Here is a 19,718-nt window from a genome sequence, read left to right on the forward strand (position 1 = left end):
TCGATCGAGTAAGTGGGCAACTCGATCGAGTGGGTTGTGGCACTCGATCGAGTAGGTGTTGTACAAGTCGTTATTGTGTTTTGAGATATGGGATGTGTGTTCATGTTTACCTTTTCTTATATAGTTTCAAGATGCAGCCGAAAAGAAACGCGTTGTATGCTAGGGCCGAAAACATGAGCGTGGACGAGATTGTTAAGATGTTGGAGCACCAAGATGCTCTTACTAAGGTTTTGAAGAGAGTGGGGAAAGATAAAGAGGCGGGGCCAGATCACTCCAAAATAAGTATACATATAGCGAGATTTAATCCTAAGGAGTACATGGGAACTGGAGCGTCAATTCTGCTGGATAATTGGCATAGAGAGATGGAGAATATACTTAATTTGGTTCATTGCCCAGAGGAACTTCGAGTGGAACAAACTGCGTTCTACATGAGGGAAGCAGCCGGTGAGTGGTGGGATAAGGTTAAGGTGATTGCTCTGGACTTATATGTGAAACAGGGGTTACCTACTATACCATGGGATGAGTTTAAGAGAGCTATGAGGCAAGAGTTTGTGCCGGAACATGTGCGTAGTAAGCTGAGAGAGGAGTTTGATGACTTTAAGATGACTTCTGACATGACAGTTACTGAGTACTACCATAAGTTCAACGAGAAATATAGGTACGCCGAGGATATGGGGCTGAGCCAAGAGAACTTGGCATTGAGATTCGAGAAGGGGTTGACACCCAAGATCATGGAAAAGTTGTCGGTAGGGGTCCTTACAGATGTTAAGGAAGTGTATGAGCATGCCGGGAGAGCTAAGAGGTTAGTTGAGACGACTAAGGAGAACCGAGAGAGAGCTTCTGAGAAGAGGAAGGCTGAGAGTGAGGGTGGTGGTCAATCTAGTTATAAGAAGGGCGGCCATAACAGGTGAGAGCTTACTCTTTAGGGTCGGGGTTTAGCGGTGGAGCTTCTTACGGGCGTGGCCGTGGTGGTGGTAGCAGCAGTTGGGGCTTTTCTTGCTTTAACTGTGGCGGTGTGGGCCACAAGAGGCATGAGTGTACCAGTGCGGTGAGCGGGGGTTTCCAGAGGCCATCACAGGGGAGTTTCTCTCAGGGTCCGTCTCAGAGTTATGCTAGTAACAGGCCGACGGGGTCGTGGAATAATCGGGTTGGTCAGAGTAATAACAATGGTGGGGCTAACTGATACCGTCGTTTTAGTACCAAAAATAAATACCTAAGTACTACTAACATAAGTCAGCGGTAAGTAGGGTCGATCTCGGAGGCGGTCACTATCTACTTGTCAACTCGATCTGTCTACGGTCACAGTTGGGGGTTTTTAATTGTTTGAACTAAACTAAAGGAGATTAAAGCGAGAGAAAAGGATAAGAGGGAATAACAATAAGAGAGGGGACTAGGATTGTCGGGTCATCAATGAATGTCAGTTAATTGCAGCTAAGGTCACAGATCAGTCGATGTGTCGGTCTAAGGGGCAATGAATATCTCCTTCCGGTCTCAATTCGCCCTAAAATACTATTAGCTTAGCTCCCGCCCTCACTAAAGCATCCTATTGTTCACTGCGGGTCTCACCCCTTCCAACCTTCCGGTCTAGGTTAAGGTTTACCAAAATTAATTAAGCTAAATGCATCGATTCAAAGAGCTAGTCACAATTAACGGCAGTGATTAACAACATAGACAAAACGATAACAAAGGATCTGTAACCTAATTAGCAATTAACATCAGTTCACTGACTCCCCTAAATCCTAGCAGGGAAATTAGCTAGACATAATAAATAAAATAAAAGCAGGAGATTTAGAACTAAATAACATTGCAAAAATAAAGAGAGAATAGAGAAAGAATTACTAAATAAGATCTGGAAGAAAGGCAGTGTTCAACAGAGAGAAGGGGAAAAGATTAATGTATGAGGTGGTGTCAAAGTGATCCGTCATCTTTCCTATTTATAGGAAAGACAAATTATTTGACCTAAAAATGAAATAAGACTGAAAAAGCCCGAGCCCAATAGAAAACCACTCGATCGAACAATTTAGAATCACTCGATCGAACAGATTCCTGGCAAAACCTCTCGATCGAGTAGAAAACCTACTCGATCGAGGAACTCCAATTATGCGCATTTCGATCGAACATAAATGTTACTCGATCGAAGACTTCTTCTATCCAAAACTACTCGATCGACCACAAAAGCTTTCGATCAAATAACTTGACTCAACCAGCTACTTGTTTCGTTGATTTCAGCTTTGACTTGGTGATTTAGCTTCCGAAATGACTTCATGCATCCCATAATAGCAGTATTTCTGCTCCAAATCTACTCATCCTCCAAATGCATGCTAAACGGACGATAAAAGGCTTGATTCCATCACTTTCAGGTCCATTCCTGCAAATAAAGTAAAACAAACCAAAGTAGAATATTCGGGGCATTTCGTAGCATAAAACTACGAGGATAGCATAGAAATACATGCATAAAGAGACCTAAAAAGACTATTATAAAATGCATGTATCACTAACCGCAATGGCGATAATTCATATCAGAGACCGGTGACGAATAACAACAACAACCAGGGGTCGGCTGCTAAGCCGTCTACCTCAGCTAGTACTGTCCAGGGAGGTGGGCAGAAGACCAGTGGTAAGTTGTTCATGATGGAGAAGAAAGCAGCAGAGGATGATGCTCACGTTATCACCGGTACTTTTCTTGTTAATGGAGTCTTTACCTTTGTTTTGTTTGATTCGGGGGCGTCACAGTCGTTTGTATCCTCGAGTCATGCTAAACTTTTGGGTTTGAGTGAGTATGAGTCTGTAAAAGAGGAGGTTTTTATACCGTCGGGTGAGTCTGTATCTTGAGGGCGGTTGTATAGGGGTGTATCTATGATAGTTGGGCAGGTTGACCTACCAGTGGACTTGTTAGAATTTTCTTTGGAGGGTTTTGAGATGATAGTTGGTATGGACTGGTTGGGTAAGTACAAGGCTAAGATAGATTGTCATCAAAAGAGGGTTTCTTTGAGAGGTCCTAATGGGATTAGTGTGTCTTATCGTGGGTTTGTTGTCAAACCCAAAGTTAAGTTGATTGCAGCAGTGACCTTGAAGTCGTATCTGAGGAAGGGGTGTCCGTTGATCTTATGCCATGTGAGATACCATAGTATGGTGACTCCGACAGTTGAGCAGATACCAGTGGTGGAGAGTTTCCAGATGTCTTTCCAGATGAGATACCGTGTTTGCCACCGACAAGGGAGATAGATTTCAGTGTTAAGTTAAAACCGGGGACGGGGCCAATCTCTAAGGCACCGTACCATATGGGTCCTAAGGAGTTGGAGGAGCTGAAGAAACAGCTGGATGATATGATTGAGAAGGGATTCATTAGATCTAGTGTATCACCGTGGGGAGCACCAGTCTTGTTTGTGAAAAAGAAAGATGGGAGTTTGAGGTTATGCATCGATTATAGGGAGCTGAACAGAGTTACAGTGAAGAACAAGTATCCTTTGCCGAGGATAGATGATTTGTTTGATCAGTTGAACGGTGCAGCGGTCTTTTCTAAGATCGATTTGAGGTCAAGTTACCATCAGGTGAAGATTCGGGAGGAGGACATACCAAATACAGCTTTTACATCGAGGTATGGTCACTATGAGTATGTTGTGATGCCGTTTGGGTTGTCTAATGCACCTGCAGTGTTTATGGATTTGATGAACCGAGTCTTCAGTAAGTTCCTGGATTGGTTTGTTGTGGTCTTTATCGATGATATCTTAGTCTTTTCTAAGACTAAGGAGGAGCATGAGGAGCATTTGAGGATAGTGTTGCAGACTTTCAAGACAATCAATTGTATGCAAAGTTGTCTAAGTGTGAGTTATGGTTAGAGGAGGCTGCTTTTCTAGGCCATGTAATTTCAAAGAAGGGTGTTGCTGTGGATCCTGCAAAGATAGAGGCAGTTACTCGGTGGGAAGCACCGAAGAATGTGGCAGAGATCAGGAGTTTCTTGGGTTTGGCAGGGTACTATCGACGGTTCGTTAAAGACTTTTCCAAGATAGCCAGACCAATGACAGCTTTGATGAGGAAAGAAAACAGGTTTCGTTGGGATGAAAGTTGTGAGACGGCGTTCCAAACATTAAATGAGCGTTTGACCACGGCTCCAATCTTAGCATTACCTGAAGGGAGTGAGAACTTTGAAGTGTACACAGATGCTTCAAAGAATGGATTGGGTTGTGTGTTGATGCAGAACGGGAAAGTGGTTGTCTATGCTTCTAGGCAATTGAAGCCTTATGAGGAGAACTATCCGACACATAATCTAGAGTTGGGTGCGGTTGTGTTTGATCTCAAGATTTGGAGGCGTTATCTGTATAGGGCGACCTTTAAGGTGTTTTCAGATCACAAGAGTCTCAAGTACATCTTCACTCAAAAGGAATTGAACATGAGACAGAGGAGGTGGATGGAGCTGATTGGAGATTATGACATGGATATTATATACCATGAAGGGAAAGCTAATGTGGTTGCAGATGCCTTGAGCAGGAAGAGTGTGCATTCTCTATGCACAGCTATGTCTTTGATGAGGTTGAGAGATGAGGTGGGGAAGATGGGGATACATATGATACAGAAAGGGGATGTTATAGGGGATTTGACAGTGGAACCAGACCTTTATGATGATATTCGTAGGAAACAGGCTTTGGATCCAAAGATTGAGGAGTGGATAGCAGGAGTAGAGAAAGGGACGGTGTCTAGATTCTCTATTCATACAGATGGCAGTGTGAGATTCGATGGGAGGTGGTGTGTACCCAACGATGAGGAATTGAGGAAGATGATCATGACAGAGGCCCATTGCACACCATATTCGGTACATCCAGGCGGTGACAAGCTATATAAAGATTTGAAGAAGACTTTCTAGTGGCCTGGGATGAAGAAGGAAACAGCTGAGTTCGTGGCTCGTTGTTTAACATGTCAGAGAGTTAAAGGGGAGCAGCGACGACCACAAGGTAAGATTCAGTCTCTTGAGGTACCTGAGTGGAAGTAGGAGTCCATTTCTATGGATTTTATAGTGGGTTTGTCGAGGAGTCAACGTGGTAATAACATGATATGGGTAATAGTTGATCGTTTGATCAAGTCAGCTCACTTTGTGCGGATGAAAGATAATTGGACTAAGATACAATTAGCTTTGGCTTATAGGAAGCATGTGGTTCGTTTGCATGGGGTGCCTAAGGATATAGTGTCCGATAGAGATGCGAGGTTCATATCACGGTTTTGGAAAGAGTTACAGGAGATGATGGGGACTACTTTGAAGATGAGTAATGCTTTTCATCCTGCGACAGATGGCCAGACAGAGAGGACCATCAAGACTTTAGAGGACATGTTGCGAGCTTGTGTTATGGATTTTGGTGGTAGCTGGGAGGAGAGGTTGGATTTGATTGAGTTTTCCTATAACAACATCTATCACACGAGTATAGGGATGGCACCGTTTGCGGCTTTATATGGGAGAAGGTGTAGGAGTCCAATCTGCTGGGATGATAGAGCTGAGGCAGTGGTTTTAGGGCCAGAGATGGTACAGGAGATGGTTGAACAGGTTAAGCGGATTAGACAGAAGATGAAATTAAGCGGCCCAGGATCGACAAAAGAGTTATGCGGATTTACATCGTCGTGACATAGAGTTTCAGGTTGGGGACAAGGTTCTTTTGAAATTGTCTCCTATGCGTGGGGTCATGAGATTTGGGAAGAAAAGAAAGCAGAGCCAGAAGTTTATCGGACCATATGAGATTTTGGATCGTGTGGGTGAGGTTACTTACCGGTTAGCTTTACTAGCTGTTTTGGATAGAGTGCATAATGTGTTTCATGTGTCTCAACTGCGGAAGTATGTGAGTGATCCTTCACATGTATTAGATGTAGAGAACATCGAGCTGGATGAGTCCTTGTCTTATATTGAGGTGCCGAAACAGATTCTTGATCGCAAGGTTAGGAAAACTAGATATGGGGAAATAGTGTTGCTTAAGGTTCTTTGGTCTAACCATGAGGTTGAGGAGGCTACTTGGGAGGCAGAGGAGGCTATGAGGGAGCGGTATCCGTCTCTTTTTTATCAGGTATGTGTGGTTACGGGGACGTAACCATGTTTCTTTTAGGGAGGATAGGAGATGGTCGCATAGAGTTTTTGCATGTTTTATGTTGGTTTAGTACATTTAGTAGTTGTCTTGAGTCGGGTTGAGTGTTGTTTTGGGAGGTGAGTTTTGAATTTTGTTTTGAGTTTTGTTATGAGTTTTGGTTATGTTGTTATGTCGGAGTGGTGATGGTGTGTTCTGTTTTTGTCTATGGGTTGAACTTTGGGGACGAAGTTCTTTTTAAGGAGGAAAGACTATAATACTACGGTTTTATGTGTCTATGGGTACTCTATCGAGTGGGGCTTACTCTGTCGAGTAAGTAGCTTGTTATGCAAAACAGTAGTCTGCCTGTAGGGTACTCAATCGAGTAAGTTGGGGACTCGATCGAGTAAGGGTCACTCGATCGAGTAAGTCACTTACTCGATCGAGTAAGTGTGTTTTATGGGTTAATTAGCCGGGTTTAATTAATAATGCAAGATTAATATAAAAGGGGATTCCATCACTTTGTTTAATAACTTTTAACACTCTAAAAACCTTTCAAAGAGAAGATTAACAGTTACGTACATCCCATCCATCGCATTGTTAACAAATCCTAAGGCTAGGAGTGTCGTATTGTCGCGTTCTTTACGCCGTTGTGATCGTTGCGTCAAGGGTAAGCTTTTTATATAATTTTCATAGTGTTTTGAGAAGTTTGGTTAAACCCTAATTGGGTAATGTTGACGGTTTTGGGTGATTTGTATGATTGTGGTGGTAATTGTATGTATACGTGTTATAAGAGGAGGTTTCGTTGAGGAGAGATTCTGATTAGCTGCTAGATCATCTGTGGTGATTGCTATTCCAGGTAGGGTTTCCCTACTCAGTATTGGTTACATAGTATTGTTGGTGATTGTTGTTGTCGTTGTTGTTGATTTTTTATCGTATTGGCATTGGTTTTGATAATTGTTGTTTGTATAAGGTGATTGTTGTGTAACTGTCTGTGATCTTCGGGGTGCGTCCCTGGCTAAGTGGAGTCACTTGCGGGAGTGACTTCACGCTCTTGATTCGCCTTCTGTGGAACCCGGCACAGAAGGGATATGCACATTAATGAATATGGGTTTATCGCTCGGATGAGATGAGCGGGCTTAGGTGAGAACGGTTGCGGTCCCCCACTGGCGGCGAGGAGTACTTGTTGCGATGGGTACTCTGGCAGGACACAAGTGTGTAGTCAGGTGTGTGGAAATGAGATGGAGTTGTGCTGATTGAGATATGCTGATTGAGTTGTTTGTAGTGTTGTTTCATTGCAGCTGTTGTTTTGTGTAATCAGTACTGACCCCGTTTAATTGTTTTAGAAACTGTGGTGATCCATTCGGGGATGGTGAGCAGTTGTTGAGCAGGTATGATGGCTTACGCGAGGAATTGCTGGGATGGAGTCATCACGTGTCGTAGAGTCTTCCGTTGTGTCATGAACTAGTTGCTTTTAGTCGTTTAGATTTTGAGAACATTTGTATTTCTTTTACCAGTTTTGGATTTGGTTTGTATCACTTAAACTTTATTAATATTTAAGTACGTTTCATTGTTGTCCATTTGATTATCGTTGCCTCGGGTAACCGAGATGCTAGCATTCTCATACCTTAAATGGTCCTGGTAAGGCACTTGGAGTATGGGGGTGTTACAGATTAGCCCTATATGTTGTATAGCGAGCTATAAATTAGTCATAGAAAATATATAATGAACAATTATATTCTTGCCAAAATTGAACTATAATCACACATGAAAGGTAGTGTGAAAGTCATATCGGTTCACATATTTCAAGTAATAAGAAAATGGCAAGCATGGGCAGTTGGTACTCCTATGGAGTAAAGAAATTTGGATGTCCCGGAAGTGACATAAATATCTGAATGATAATAGATGGCCTATATAAAAAAGGAATGGTACCGTATATATATTTAGATATCACTAATTCAGTATTGACAATATCATGAGATGTTGAAATTATATCGATATGGTTAAGGAACCGATATGCATTTGCGAGCGGAGTTTAATGGACTAGAAAATGGGAATCTTATATTTAAGTCCATTTTGATTATCGACATATAATCTATGATTATAAATGAGCTCATGGACTAGATGTCCAGTTATTGACTTGGAGTCAATTTAAGTTATGAATATTGAAAAAGGAAACTGTACAGTTTGCATTTTGAGTCATCATCATGTGCATATAGATAGTAAGTTTATCATTGCATTTTAATTTTAATATTTACATTTTTATTATTGCATTGTTTTGGAATATGTTATTTTGAAATTTGTTTCATATCATATGCATGCACATGTTAATAAATGTTTAAAAAGGAGAAATGTTATCCTATGAGATACTTCAACGAGGATAACTCTCTATAGGAGTCTTTTATAAATGATCATCATTTGATGATGATTTATTAATTGAGTTTTGGGAACTCGTGATTATATATGAACCTCTAAGACACGATTAAAAGGTTATCGTGATTATTTCCAAAATGAAATATTAAAACTCCTGTAGAGTTTAGTTGAAGAAAATTATTATTGTCTCAACCTGAAGGTTGAGCATATGAGAATTCAGATTTAAATCTTCTTGCTAAACATGTGAAATTAGCTTATGGTCCTGAAGTACCATAACGATTGGAAAATAATGTAGTTAAAGTCTACAATGAGAATGACAATCCATACATATGTGGTTTAGCAAAGAAAATCGCTCAAAGGTATTGGATGATTTATTCAATAATTATCGGATTGATTCTCCTTAAAACAATAAATTAAGGAATGATGGCTACACTCTTTTTCCCTTCGACTAGGTTTTTTGTCTAAACGGGTTTTTCCTAGCAAGGTTTTTAACGAGATAGCAGTATAAGCGCATTATTACGCTATAGTCGTGATCATCAATATTGTTGAGATGACAATTATTTTAGACATAAAATGTTATGTCGTTTATTGAAAAGAAACTATATCACTATTGCGGAAGTATTAATTGAAATGAAGATCCAAGAGTTATTATGAAATGATTATATCCAGACTCTGAGTTCTCAAAGAAATATGATATCGACGCTGTCATGGATTTCTATTGATCGAAGATTCAAGTTTATTAACCACAATGGGTACTACTTCAATGATCGAGAAGTTATGTCAAATCATGGTTCAATTCAAGATTTATCTAGTTATGTAATCATCAGAGGGAGTAGCACGCGCTGTACTCTTTTTCCTTAGCTATGGTTTTGTCTCACTGGATTTTCTATGGAAAGGTTTTAACAAGACAGCTTGTTATACGTGTCTGAAGATTAGTGTACTTTTTGCCTTCACTAGTGTTTTTCCCATGGGGTTTTCTAGGAAGTTTTTAACGAAGCATCTTCTTCAGTGATAGACATCTAAGGGGGAGTGTTATAAAATATTATGGTATAATATTATATGGATATCCATATCTTAGAATATTCTAGAGAATATTATCTTATGGAAACTTTACTCTCATTGTATTTGTATATATACCCCTTCATAATGGAATAATATACAATTCTGTCTCTCTCTATATTCTCTCTTTTCTTCTTTCTACTTCCTCTCTATAATTATCTCTTATTTTTATTTCACAACAATCTTTTATTTTTTTTCTATAGGAGAAATATCGGACAAAGATAACTATTGATTAGAACAAGTAGCGGATTAGGGAATTATATATTTTGGCTAGCTTGTGCTGTCACTCTTTGTGGCTGAAACAAGTGGTGAATGATGTCACACTTGACACATGGAATTGTTGATAGATACCCTGGCCTCCAAATAATGAGCAAACAGTTAGTTAGTTAGTTAGTTGGTCCAATCACATTCTTGATTTGTCAGATAATTTAGGGGAAAGGGGGTGAGAGAGTAATGATTGTAACTAATAAATTCAAGAACAAAATCTTCCTTGATAGAAAAGTATAGTACTTCGTATTCCCTCCGTATCACACAAAAGGTAACGTAGGGAAAAGTGAAATATTTAAGAAAAAGTGGAAAAAGTAAGGGTAAAGAGGGGAAAAATAGGTGGGGTATGTAATTGTGGGTTTAATTGTGGGTTGATAGGTGAGGTATGTAATGACATTTTGTGTAAATATCAAATAGATATAAGGATAACTTGATAATGTTGTGGGCCAAATAAGGAATGTTACCTTCGTGGACCCCTGCACTTTTTCGTTTTCTAAAGTGTATCCCTCGTTTTTTACAAAAAAAAACTTTGACCAACAATAATTCTTTGTTACGAGTTCAGAAAACGATAATTTTTTTTCAAACTAATTATCTCGTCAAGGCCTTAAATTTGAAAAAAAAAAATCACCGCTTATTGAACTCGTAGCCTGTACTTATGGTTGGTCAAAGCTTTTTTAACGAATAAACTTTGACCGACCATAATTCCCGACTACGAGTTGAGACGTCGGTGAATTCTTTTTCAAACTGAAGACCTCTTCAAGATGGTCAATTTGGAAAAAAAAAAAGTTTATTGTATTCTGAACTTGTAGTCAGGAGTTATTAACGGTCAAAGTTTTTTTTGCAAGAAAAAAGGGGTAAATCTTAGAAAATGAAAAAGTTGAGAGTTACACGAGAGAATATATCCCAAAAATAAATAAAAATTAAACATATGTCAGTCTTCAATTGTGTCCATCACTTAGATTTCATTATAGAGAATTTTGCTGCGAATTTTTTAAGATGTTGATATTCCGTAAAATCAACTTGATTTTATGGCAAATTCTCGTTTAAGACGGATATTTATCTGCTTTAAACTTAAAACAGATCAAATATGCTCATGTCGGAAGAACAAGTCAAAAGCATAAACCATTGAGAAAAAATAACATATTTGCCCTATATAACTATGTGGAATGATATTCGACCCGTATTGTTATTAGATGGATATCAACTTCTTAAAGAAAGAAACGGAATTACTTTTTCACATACTGATTTTATTTTTCACATACATTTTTTCATTAATTTTCCAGGTTGTATCTAAACGACTAAACCTAAGAAAATTATCTTATGCCAACCTTTTTCTCCCTAAAATTTAATCCAATTGCTTCAAAACTTAAACAATGGATCATAAATCTCCAATTAGTGAAGTAATTAAGTTGTTTATCAATTATTAGTATCTTTTGTTGAGTTTTATTTAAATTTATCAATGATTATTTGTTATTATAGAATGAAATTAGGGTTTATAGTTATGGTTGGTGGATGACATGTACTCGCTTCTAATGCATAAATGTACACCAACAAATTTTCGTATATTATCAAAGCTTTGTGCAAACCTAAATGTTGATTAAAACAAATAAATTCAACATAAAACACACCATGCTTTAGCCAGGGTACAAACTTGGCCGACAATAGAAACTATCTCATAATCATTCACGGACAAAACCAATATTTTAGGGCCATTTGTGAATCAGGTGCCTCTATCCGAGCAAGCAATCAAAGCCAACTCCTAAAAGTGTTCAAGCTTAGAGGATGAAGATGATGACTAAGCATCAAACCTGGTAGAAGTACTAGAAGAACCTAGAAGGTACCATTATACAGCTAGCAACCTCAGCTAACAAACTTTGACTCTGTAACAACCCGTTAACTTAGTTAGTTAGAAGATATTTTTGATGACAGTTCTATATAAGCTCAAATGTAAACAGTGATGGTTAAGTTAACACATTCACAAGTTCTATTTTCTCTTTCTCTACTTCATTTTACTTTTCTTCTTGCTTAAGCTTTGACAACAATGGCGTCTTTCAACCCTCTTAATGAAGGATTACTTTGTTATTCTACTCCATTTTACATGGCATCAGAGCAGGAATAGCCTGTATCTGTTTCAATTTCTTCACTGCTTCCGCGTATTACTTTGATTTCTTATTTTTATTCCGCTCGTTTACATTTCTTCAATCACTCATAATCAATTAAATTCGCATTTTTCTGAAAATTTTACTCAAATTTTTCTTCAATTCAAATTCGAATTCAATGGCGACTGAATATGCTGTTGCTAGTGATGCTTCTTGCAACAATCCTTATGACGATCCTACTTTTCTTGCTACTTCTGATTCTCCTGCTATGGAGCTTGGTAACACGAAGTTTTCTGGCAAGAATTTCTTGCTATGGAGTCGTTGTGTGGTTATGGCGTTAGGCACCAAAAACAAGCAAGATTTCTGGACTGGAGCTGTTGCCATGCCTTCTTCGACATCTCCTAAGCTTCAGCAATGGCAGCGAAGTGATCATATGGTGCATTGTTGGTCGTTAAACTCTATTGCTCAGGAGCTCAAGGAAAACTTTGTTACTTGTAAGTCCGCTAAACATCTCTGGACAACAGATCTATGTGAGAGGTATGGACAGTCTAATGCACCTCTATTGTTTTAGCTTAAGAAGGAATTAAGGAATGTTGCTCAAGGAAATGATTCTGTAGTTGCTTATTTCACTAAATTGAAGCGTTATTGGGATGATATTGATGAATTTGAGGTCATTCCTCAATGTGATTGTGGTGCAATGACTGCTTGTACTTGTTATTTGTATAAGCAAATGCTTGATCTGTCTTCTAGGGAGAAGGTTCTCAATTTTCTTATGGGATTAAGTGATGTTTATGAGCATCCTAGGTCTAATATCCTAGCTATGGATCCAATTCCACCTTTGAACAAAGTGTATTCAATTATACATCAAATTGAGAGTCATAAATTGATTTCAAATGTTGTTAATTGTTCACAAGATGATAGTGCATTGAATGTGTCCAAATCTGTTGGTAAAACTCCCTGAAATGTTTGGAAAAGAGAGAATAAGGATGATAAGAAGGTCAAGAATGATGACAGGGAGTGTACACATTGTAATAAGAAAGGTCATCTTCCTGCAAATTGCTTTATCAAATTTCCTGAATTGAAGGCAGAGTACTTCTCTAGATTCTCTGGTAATGCTGCTGGAAATCAATTTCCTGGTTCTACTTCTGGTGGATTTAGTGACACTAGCCATATGTATAGCCAGCACCCTCCAGGATCTCAGTTTTTTGGTCAATCCTCACAGTATGCTCCACAATATTCTCCACAACATGGCCAGGGTTCTTCTTTTCAGAATCAGCAAGGTTTTGTTGCTGCATCTTATCAACATCAGAACCATCCTCAGCAATCAGGGCCACATCGTATTTCACCTGTCCAGTTTAATCCAGCTATGCTGACTGCATTGTTCAATCACATGATGTAGGTAGCTCAGGCTAAATATGATACACCTGTGGATGTTTCAGATGCTTCTGTCAAATTTGCAGGTATCACTCTAGCTTCTCCTAAAGATTGTGATACTTGTTATGATACTTGGATTATTGATTCTGGTGCTATAGATCACATGACTGGTCATAAGCATTACTTTGATAGTTTGAATTTGCTAAAAAAGCTTATTCTGATAGGTTTGCCTGGTGGTTCATCTAAGTATGTGTCTCATGGTGGTCACATTACTCTAGATTCTGGTATAAGGTTGCATGATGCTTTGTATGTATCAGCTTTTAAGCATAATTTGCTGTCAGTTGGTAAACCGTTGTTGACCACTGGTTTGCTACTTCACTTTACTGTGGATAAATATGTTATTCAGGACCCTGCTTCTAGCATTCCTGTGGGAATTGGTTTTCAAGAAAAGGGTTTATACAAGCTGAAGAATAAGACTGTCAAGCTTGCTAATACTGCTGTGTCTTTTCTACCTGTTCATTCTGCTGATAGTTGTAATTGTTCTAAACCTGTCACTTGTAATAATCATACTGATATAGCTGTTTTTGATGCTAGGTTAGGCCATACTTTATTAGCTAAGATGCAACATATTGATGTAGTTCCTTGTAAAAGCATGAAACAGTATGAGTGTGAGACTTGTTTACAAGCCAAGATTTATAGATTACCTTTTAATAGGAGTGCAAATAGAGCTGCTTGTAAATTTTAACTCATATATGTTGATCTTTGGGATCCTTATAGGACTGCTACTATTACTGGTGCACATTATTTTTTTTACTATTATTGATGATCATACTAGAGTTACTTGGACTTGTCTGATCAAGTATAAAACTCAAGTGGTTTCCATTTTAGATAATCTCATTGCCCAAGTAGAAAATTTATATAATTCCAAAGTAAAAAGAGTGAGAAGTGATAATGGTACTGAGATGTTCCAAGATACTTGTTTGGGTGTTCTGGCCAAGAGAGGCATTATCCATCAAAAGAGTTGAGAGGAAACATAGGCATTTGATTGAGACAGCTAGAGCTATGATGTTGTTTGCCAAGTTACCAAAAAGGTTTTGGGGTGAAAGTGTTTTGACTACTACTTACATTATCAACAAGCTCCCATCATCTGTGTTAGGATGGAAGAGTCTTTATGAGGTTTTGATGGAGAAGGTCTCAACTTATGATGAGCTAAGGATTTTTGGTTGCCTATGTTATGCTCATTTCAATTCACCCACTAAGGATAAATTTGCTCCTAAGGGGAGAAAATGCTTGTTTCTAGGATATCCTTTTGGCCAAAAGGCTTACAAGCTTTTTGACCTAGATAATCAGCAGATTATAGTTAGCAGGGATGTTGTTTTCTTAGAAAATAAATTTCCTTATTATACTGCTACTGTCAACACACATCTGCTGCCTTCTGGTTCTGATAATTCTCAACAGCTTTCATTTTATACTCTTTACATTATTAATGAATAGGTTTCTATTTATGTTCCTTCTACTCAAATTTCTTCTCCACATATGAATTGTGAGGTTGACAATTCCTCTGTCACTCATTCAGATACAAATATAAGTCCAGATGCTGAGATTTCTTTTAATCAAGTACATACACATTTCACACATCCTGAACATCATGATATTAGTAATACTATTACTTCTAGAAAATCTTCAAGCCCTAGAAAAATTTCTTCCAGATTACAACATTTTGTTGTTCCAATTACTATACATAATATTTTGCAAACTAATATCTCAAACACAAATCCTCAATCTTTTTCTATAATCAACACTGCTAGTCATTCGCCTGCATTGAAAGCATCTTTAAATGTTGTTCTCCAAACCCCAGAGCCATCATCTTACAGTCAGGCTAAGACTGATCCACGTTGGGTGTCTGCTATGAGTAAAGAACTCCAAGCTCTGGAGGCCAATAGAACATGGGATTTGGTTACTTTACCAGCTGGTTTTAGGGCTATTGCCTCCAAATGGGTTTATAAGGTGAAGTTCAGGCAGTTGCAGCCACTAAACAGTGGCAAATTCATCAATTAGATATTAATAATGCCTTTCTTCATGGTTTCCTTGATGCGGAAGTCTATATGAATCCTCCAGAAGGTTATACCAAAGCTTTGCCAGGGCAAGTTTGCAGGCTAAAAAGGTCCTTATATGAAGCAAGCATCCAGGCAATGAAATATAGAATAAACCAAGCTTCTCATTTCTCATAAATTTGTTCAATCTAAAAGTGATTACTCCTTATTCATCAGGCAGAAGGGTGATTTGGTGACCATTGTACTGGTTTATGTTGATGATTTGTTTATCACTGGAAATCATACAAGTTTTATACCTATTTTGAAGAAATCTCTTGATCAGGCATTCACTATCAAAGACTTAGGTCTTATCAGATACTTTCTAGGTTTAGAAGTGTTACAATCCTCCGAGGGCATTTTATTAAACCAAAGAAATTATGTTTTGGATATCTTAAAGGATACAGGGCTGTAGGAGGCCAAGACTACAGATTTCCCTCTGTCTAGAGGGTTACATCTTTCCATAGTTGATGGAGTGCCATTAGAAGACCCTGAAAGTTACAGGAGATTAGTTGGGAGGCTTCTGTATCTCAATTTAACTCGTCCAGATCTGTCATATGCAGTACAACACCTCAGTCAGTTCTTGAGTGTTCCGAGGGAACCACATTTTCAAGCTGCCTTACATGTAGTAAGGTATCTTAAAGGGACTATTGATGCTGCACTCTTTTATCCTGCTCACAATGCTCTTAACTTAAGGCATATTATGATGCAGATTGGGGATCTTGTACCTTTAGCTGAAGATCGATCTTTGATAGGACATTGTGCTTTCTTAGGAGATTCATTAATTTCATGGAAAACAAAAAAACCAAAAGACCATTTCTAAGAGTTCTGCTGAATTAGAATATAGGGCAATGTCTTATACAACTTCTGAAATAGTGTGGATACAAGCATTGTTGCAGGACTTTGGTGTACAAGTCTATTTACCTATTCAGCTCAACTGTGACAATAAAGTTGCACAACATATTGCAGCCAATCATGTCTTCCACGAGCACACTAAACATATCAATATAGATTGCCACTACATCAGGGAGAAGATTCGGGAGGGGTTGATTTCTACTAATCATGTTAAATCTAGTTTACAGTTAGCTGATCTAATGACCAAGCCTCTTGGTGCTCAACAACATCAATTTTTGTCTTCTAAGTTGGGATTGCATCTCACTCCATTTCATGCACATCTAACTTGGGAGGGGGGGGGGGGTCAATGCCAACTCCTAAACTGTTCAAGCTTAGAGGATGAAGATGATGACTAAGCATCAAACCTGGTAGAAGTACTAGAAGGACCTAGAAGGTTCTATTGTACAGCTAGCAACAGCTAACAAACTTTGACTCTGTAACAACCCGTTGACTTAGTTAGTTAGAAGATATGTATATAAGCTCAAATGTAAACAGTGATGGTTAAGTTAAGACATTCACAAATTCTATTTACTCTTTCTCTACTTTATTTTACTTTTCTCCTTGCTTAAGCTTTGACAACAATGGCATCCTTCAACCCTATTAATGAAGGATTACTTTATTATTCTGCTCCATTTTACACCATTTAATAAGTCCATAATCACAGGCCATTTATAGTCGCAGCGGGGATTGGGTGGTCGGTCAGAGGGGAGGTTCACCGCCTAAGGGACAACCGTCGGTGGTGAAGGGAAAGGTTGGATAAAATAAATTGGGGGAGGGTGATGGAAAAATGACAAGGGTGAAATTGTAAAAAAAAAACGTATGTAAAAAAATAAAATTCGTATGTGAAAAAGCACGGCCCTAAAGAAAACTAGATGTAATTTTATTATTTTCTATGAAAAATAAGAGTGTTTTTACTACCTATGACCTTAATTCCCATCGTAAATTATAATAAATATTGGACATGGTAAATGTTTAATCAAATATTATATTATTATTGCTTCTCTAAATCCTCCTTCTCTCTAAAAAAAACAAACCCTAAATCCTCCCCCTTTGCTGCCGTCGTTCTCCTCCTTCCTCCCACCGCCACCCATCAACCCCCTACCGTGTCGCCGGGGATGGGGTCATTCAAGACCTTTCTCCGGCGACCCATCTCCCCTCTTCCGATTAACCCTCCTCCTCTTTCTTACCCACACTCGGTTCTGGATCGTACGGATCTGCCCGTTCCTCTCGGTCTGCGTGGTGTATGTGGGCTGTTTGGGTCTTATCGGACGAGTTTGTTGAGGTTGGTGTGGCGGGGTGGTGCTTGGATCTGGCGGTGTTGTGGGTTGGTAGGGAGGCGGTGGCTTCCGTTTTTTTACTGTGTTCCGCTTTGTTTCCTTTATGTTTTTGTTTAATTTCCGCTTTCGTTTTTGTTTCGTCTCTCTTTATGAGGGCTCTGTCCCCGTCTATCGGTGTTGTCCTTCTCTCAGTTTGAGAGCTTTCGTTTTCTGGTTCGTTTGCAGTTTTCTAATAAGTCAGCAGAAGATCAGCGTTGTTATAGATCGTTATATGGTTTTACATATTTTGTCCGATTCATGGCTACAATCAATCACGTCAGAAGAAATGGATACTCGTCAAGGAAGATTTGGAGACCCTCTTATGAATGAAAGCCTTTTGCGGCGAATCGATGATAAAGACTCTGTTGTAGTGTTTCATTCTTTGAACAAGAATTTATTTCCTATGGTTGTAATCGATTTGTATCCGATTGAGCTTGGCATATGTTGTAGATGTCGTATGACTTTTTATTAATGATAATGATCTTTTCTCAAAAAAAAAAAAAAAAATATTATACTCCCTCCCAGTCACTATAATGTTCCCTCTTTCCCGAAACGGATTATTCAACTAATGTTCCCCTTTCTATTTCTAGAAACTTTTACTCTTATTTTATTCATTCCTCTCTCCTATCACCAAACCCCACTCAACTCTTTTACTTCTATTTTATTACTTTCCTTTATGTTTTGGGCCCACAATTCTTTATTTAACTACTAATAATTCATCCCTCTCTCCTATCATCAACCCCACACAATTCTTTTACTCCTATTTTAATACTTTTCCTTAAGTATTGTGCCCATATTAAATGGGAATAATATAGTGACTGAGAGGGAGTATTATTATTGCTCAGGTTCTAAAAAGAAGTTTATAATTACAAAACAAGATCGTTTGGCAGCATGAAAGAATTTTATTGATTAAACAATCACTTGTTAATTAATTTCAATCTATATATATATATATATAAGAGAGTTTTTTCGGGCGATCTGAGAGCGTCCACATCATCAAAAATCAATTTAGGAAAGTATAATTTTTAATGTAAAAAATAAAGTGTAGAATCTTTTAATTATTATAATATGTGTATTTCCCAAATTATATTCAAGTGATATTTCCAATTTTTATATCAACCTTCTACATTTCATTTGGCAAAAAAATATCGTTAAAAAAATTATGAAAATAATATAATTAGCTTTGTGGTAAAAAAAATGCTATCATTAGAGTATAGATTTTATATTCTTTGCACATATTAAAGATGGTGTACTTCGTAATATGTAAAACTAGAAGTGGAGCCCGGCTTCGCCCGGGTTACCTCTACTTACCATTAAATTTGTTTTTTCATTATATAAAATTATTAAAGCTGCATAACCCATAAATTTATCATTAATATATTTTTCTATGACATATCCTAAAATTACGATGAAATAAATTTTGACATATTCATTACTCCTGCTATTAATATTTTACTCTTATTAGTGAAGCAATAGTAATAAATTTCACTACTTGCCAGTAATCATTGTTACTTTCACTACTCCCGTCGTAATTATTGTTACTGTCACTACTGCCACATTGATATTGATAATTTCACTACTTCCACCGTAATTATTGTTACTTCTACTATTGCCGCATTAATATTGATTATTTCACTACTCCCATTGTTGTTTGTATCCCTTTCACTAATCTCGCTGATAATTAATATTGTTACTTTTATTATTCAAATTGATTATTTCACTACTCCCATTGTTGTTTGTACCCCCTTTCACTAATCTCGCTGATAATATTGTTACTTTCATTATTCAAATGAGTGATTACTGTAATATAACTATATCCAATATTACTACAATTCTTTTCTTTACCGACGAAATTAATTTTACTAATTAGGCATGCAATTTTAAGAGGATTATATATTTATATAAATATATTACATATATATGCATTAAATCAAATCGAAAGAATTATGCAATATTATATATTATGGAATCTAACTTGAATTATTTATAACTTACTTATTATATTTTTGTATGTTAAATTATTAACATCTCTATGCATCTAATAAATTATAAAATTTAATAAAATTGCATAGATTTTAAATTTAATATATAATTTTATGATGATAATAATTAATACCATAAGTGCGCATGTTTATACTAATTAATTATTTTATTTTAAGAAAATTGACCATCTTCTCGTCTTTTATAAATATTTAGGAAAATTAC

General features: G+C 37.6%; 1 protein-coding gene across 1 annotated transcript; it reads left to right on the forward strand.

The window, feature by feature from the left end:
- The first annotated feature begins 12,017 nt into the window (after positions 1-12,017).
- On the forward strand, positions 12,018-13,958 carry LOC141620392 (uncharacterized). Its single transcript, XM_074437276.1, has 4 exons — positions 12,018-12,326; positions 12,411-12,782; positions 12,924-13,187; positions 13,239-13,958. The coding sequence occupies exons 1-4, from the start codon at positions 12,018-12,020 to the stop codon at positions 13,956-13,958; spliced, it is 1,665 nt and encodes a 554-aa protein (XP_074293377.1).
- Positions 13,959-19,718: the final 5,760 nt, after the last annotated feature.

The sequence above is a fragment of the Silene latifolia genome, chromosome X, assembly GCF_048544455.1.
Source record: "Silene latifolia isolate original U9 population chromosome X, ASM4854445v1, whole genome shotgun sequence".
In the NCBI taxonomy this organism is placed as follows: domain Eukaryota; kingdom Viridiplantae; phylum Streptophyta; class Magnoliopsida; order Caryophyllales; family Caryophyllaceae; genus Silene; species Silene latifolia.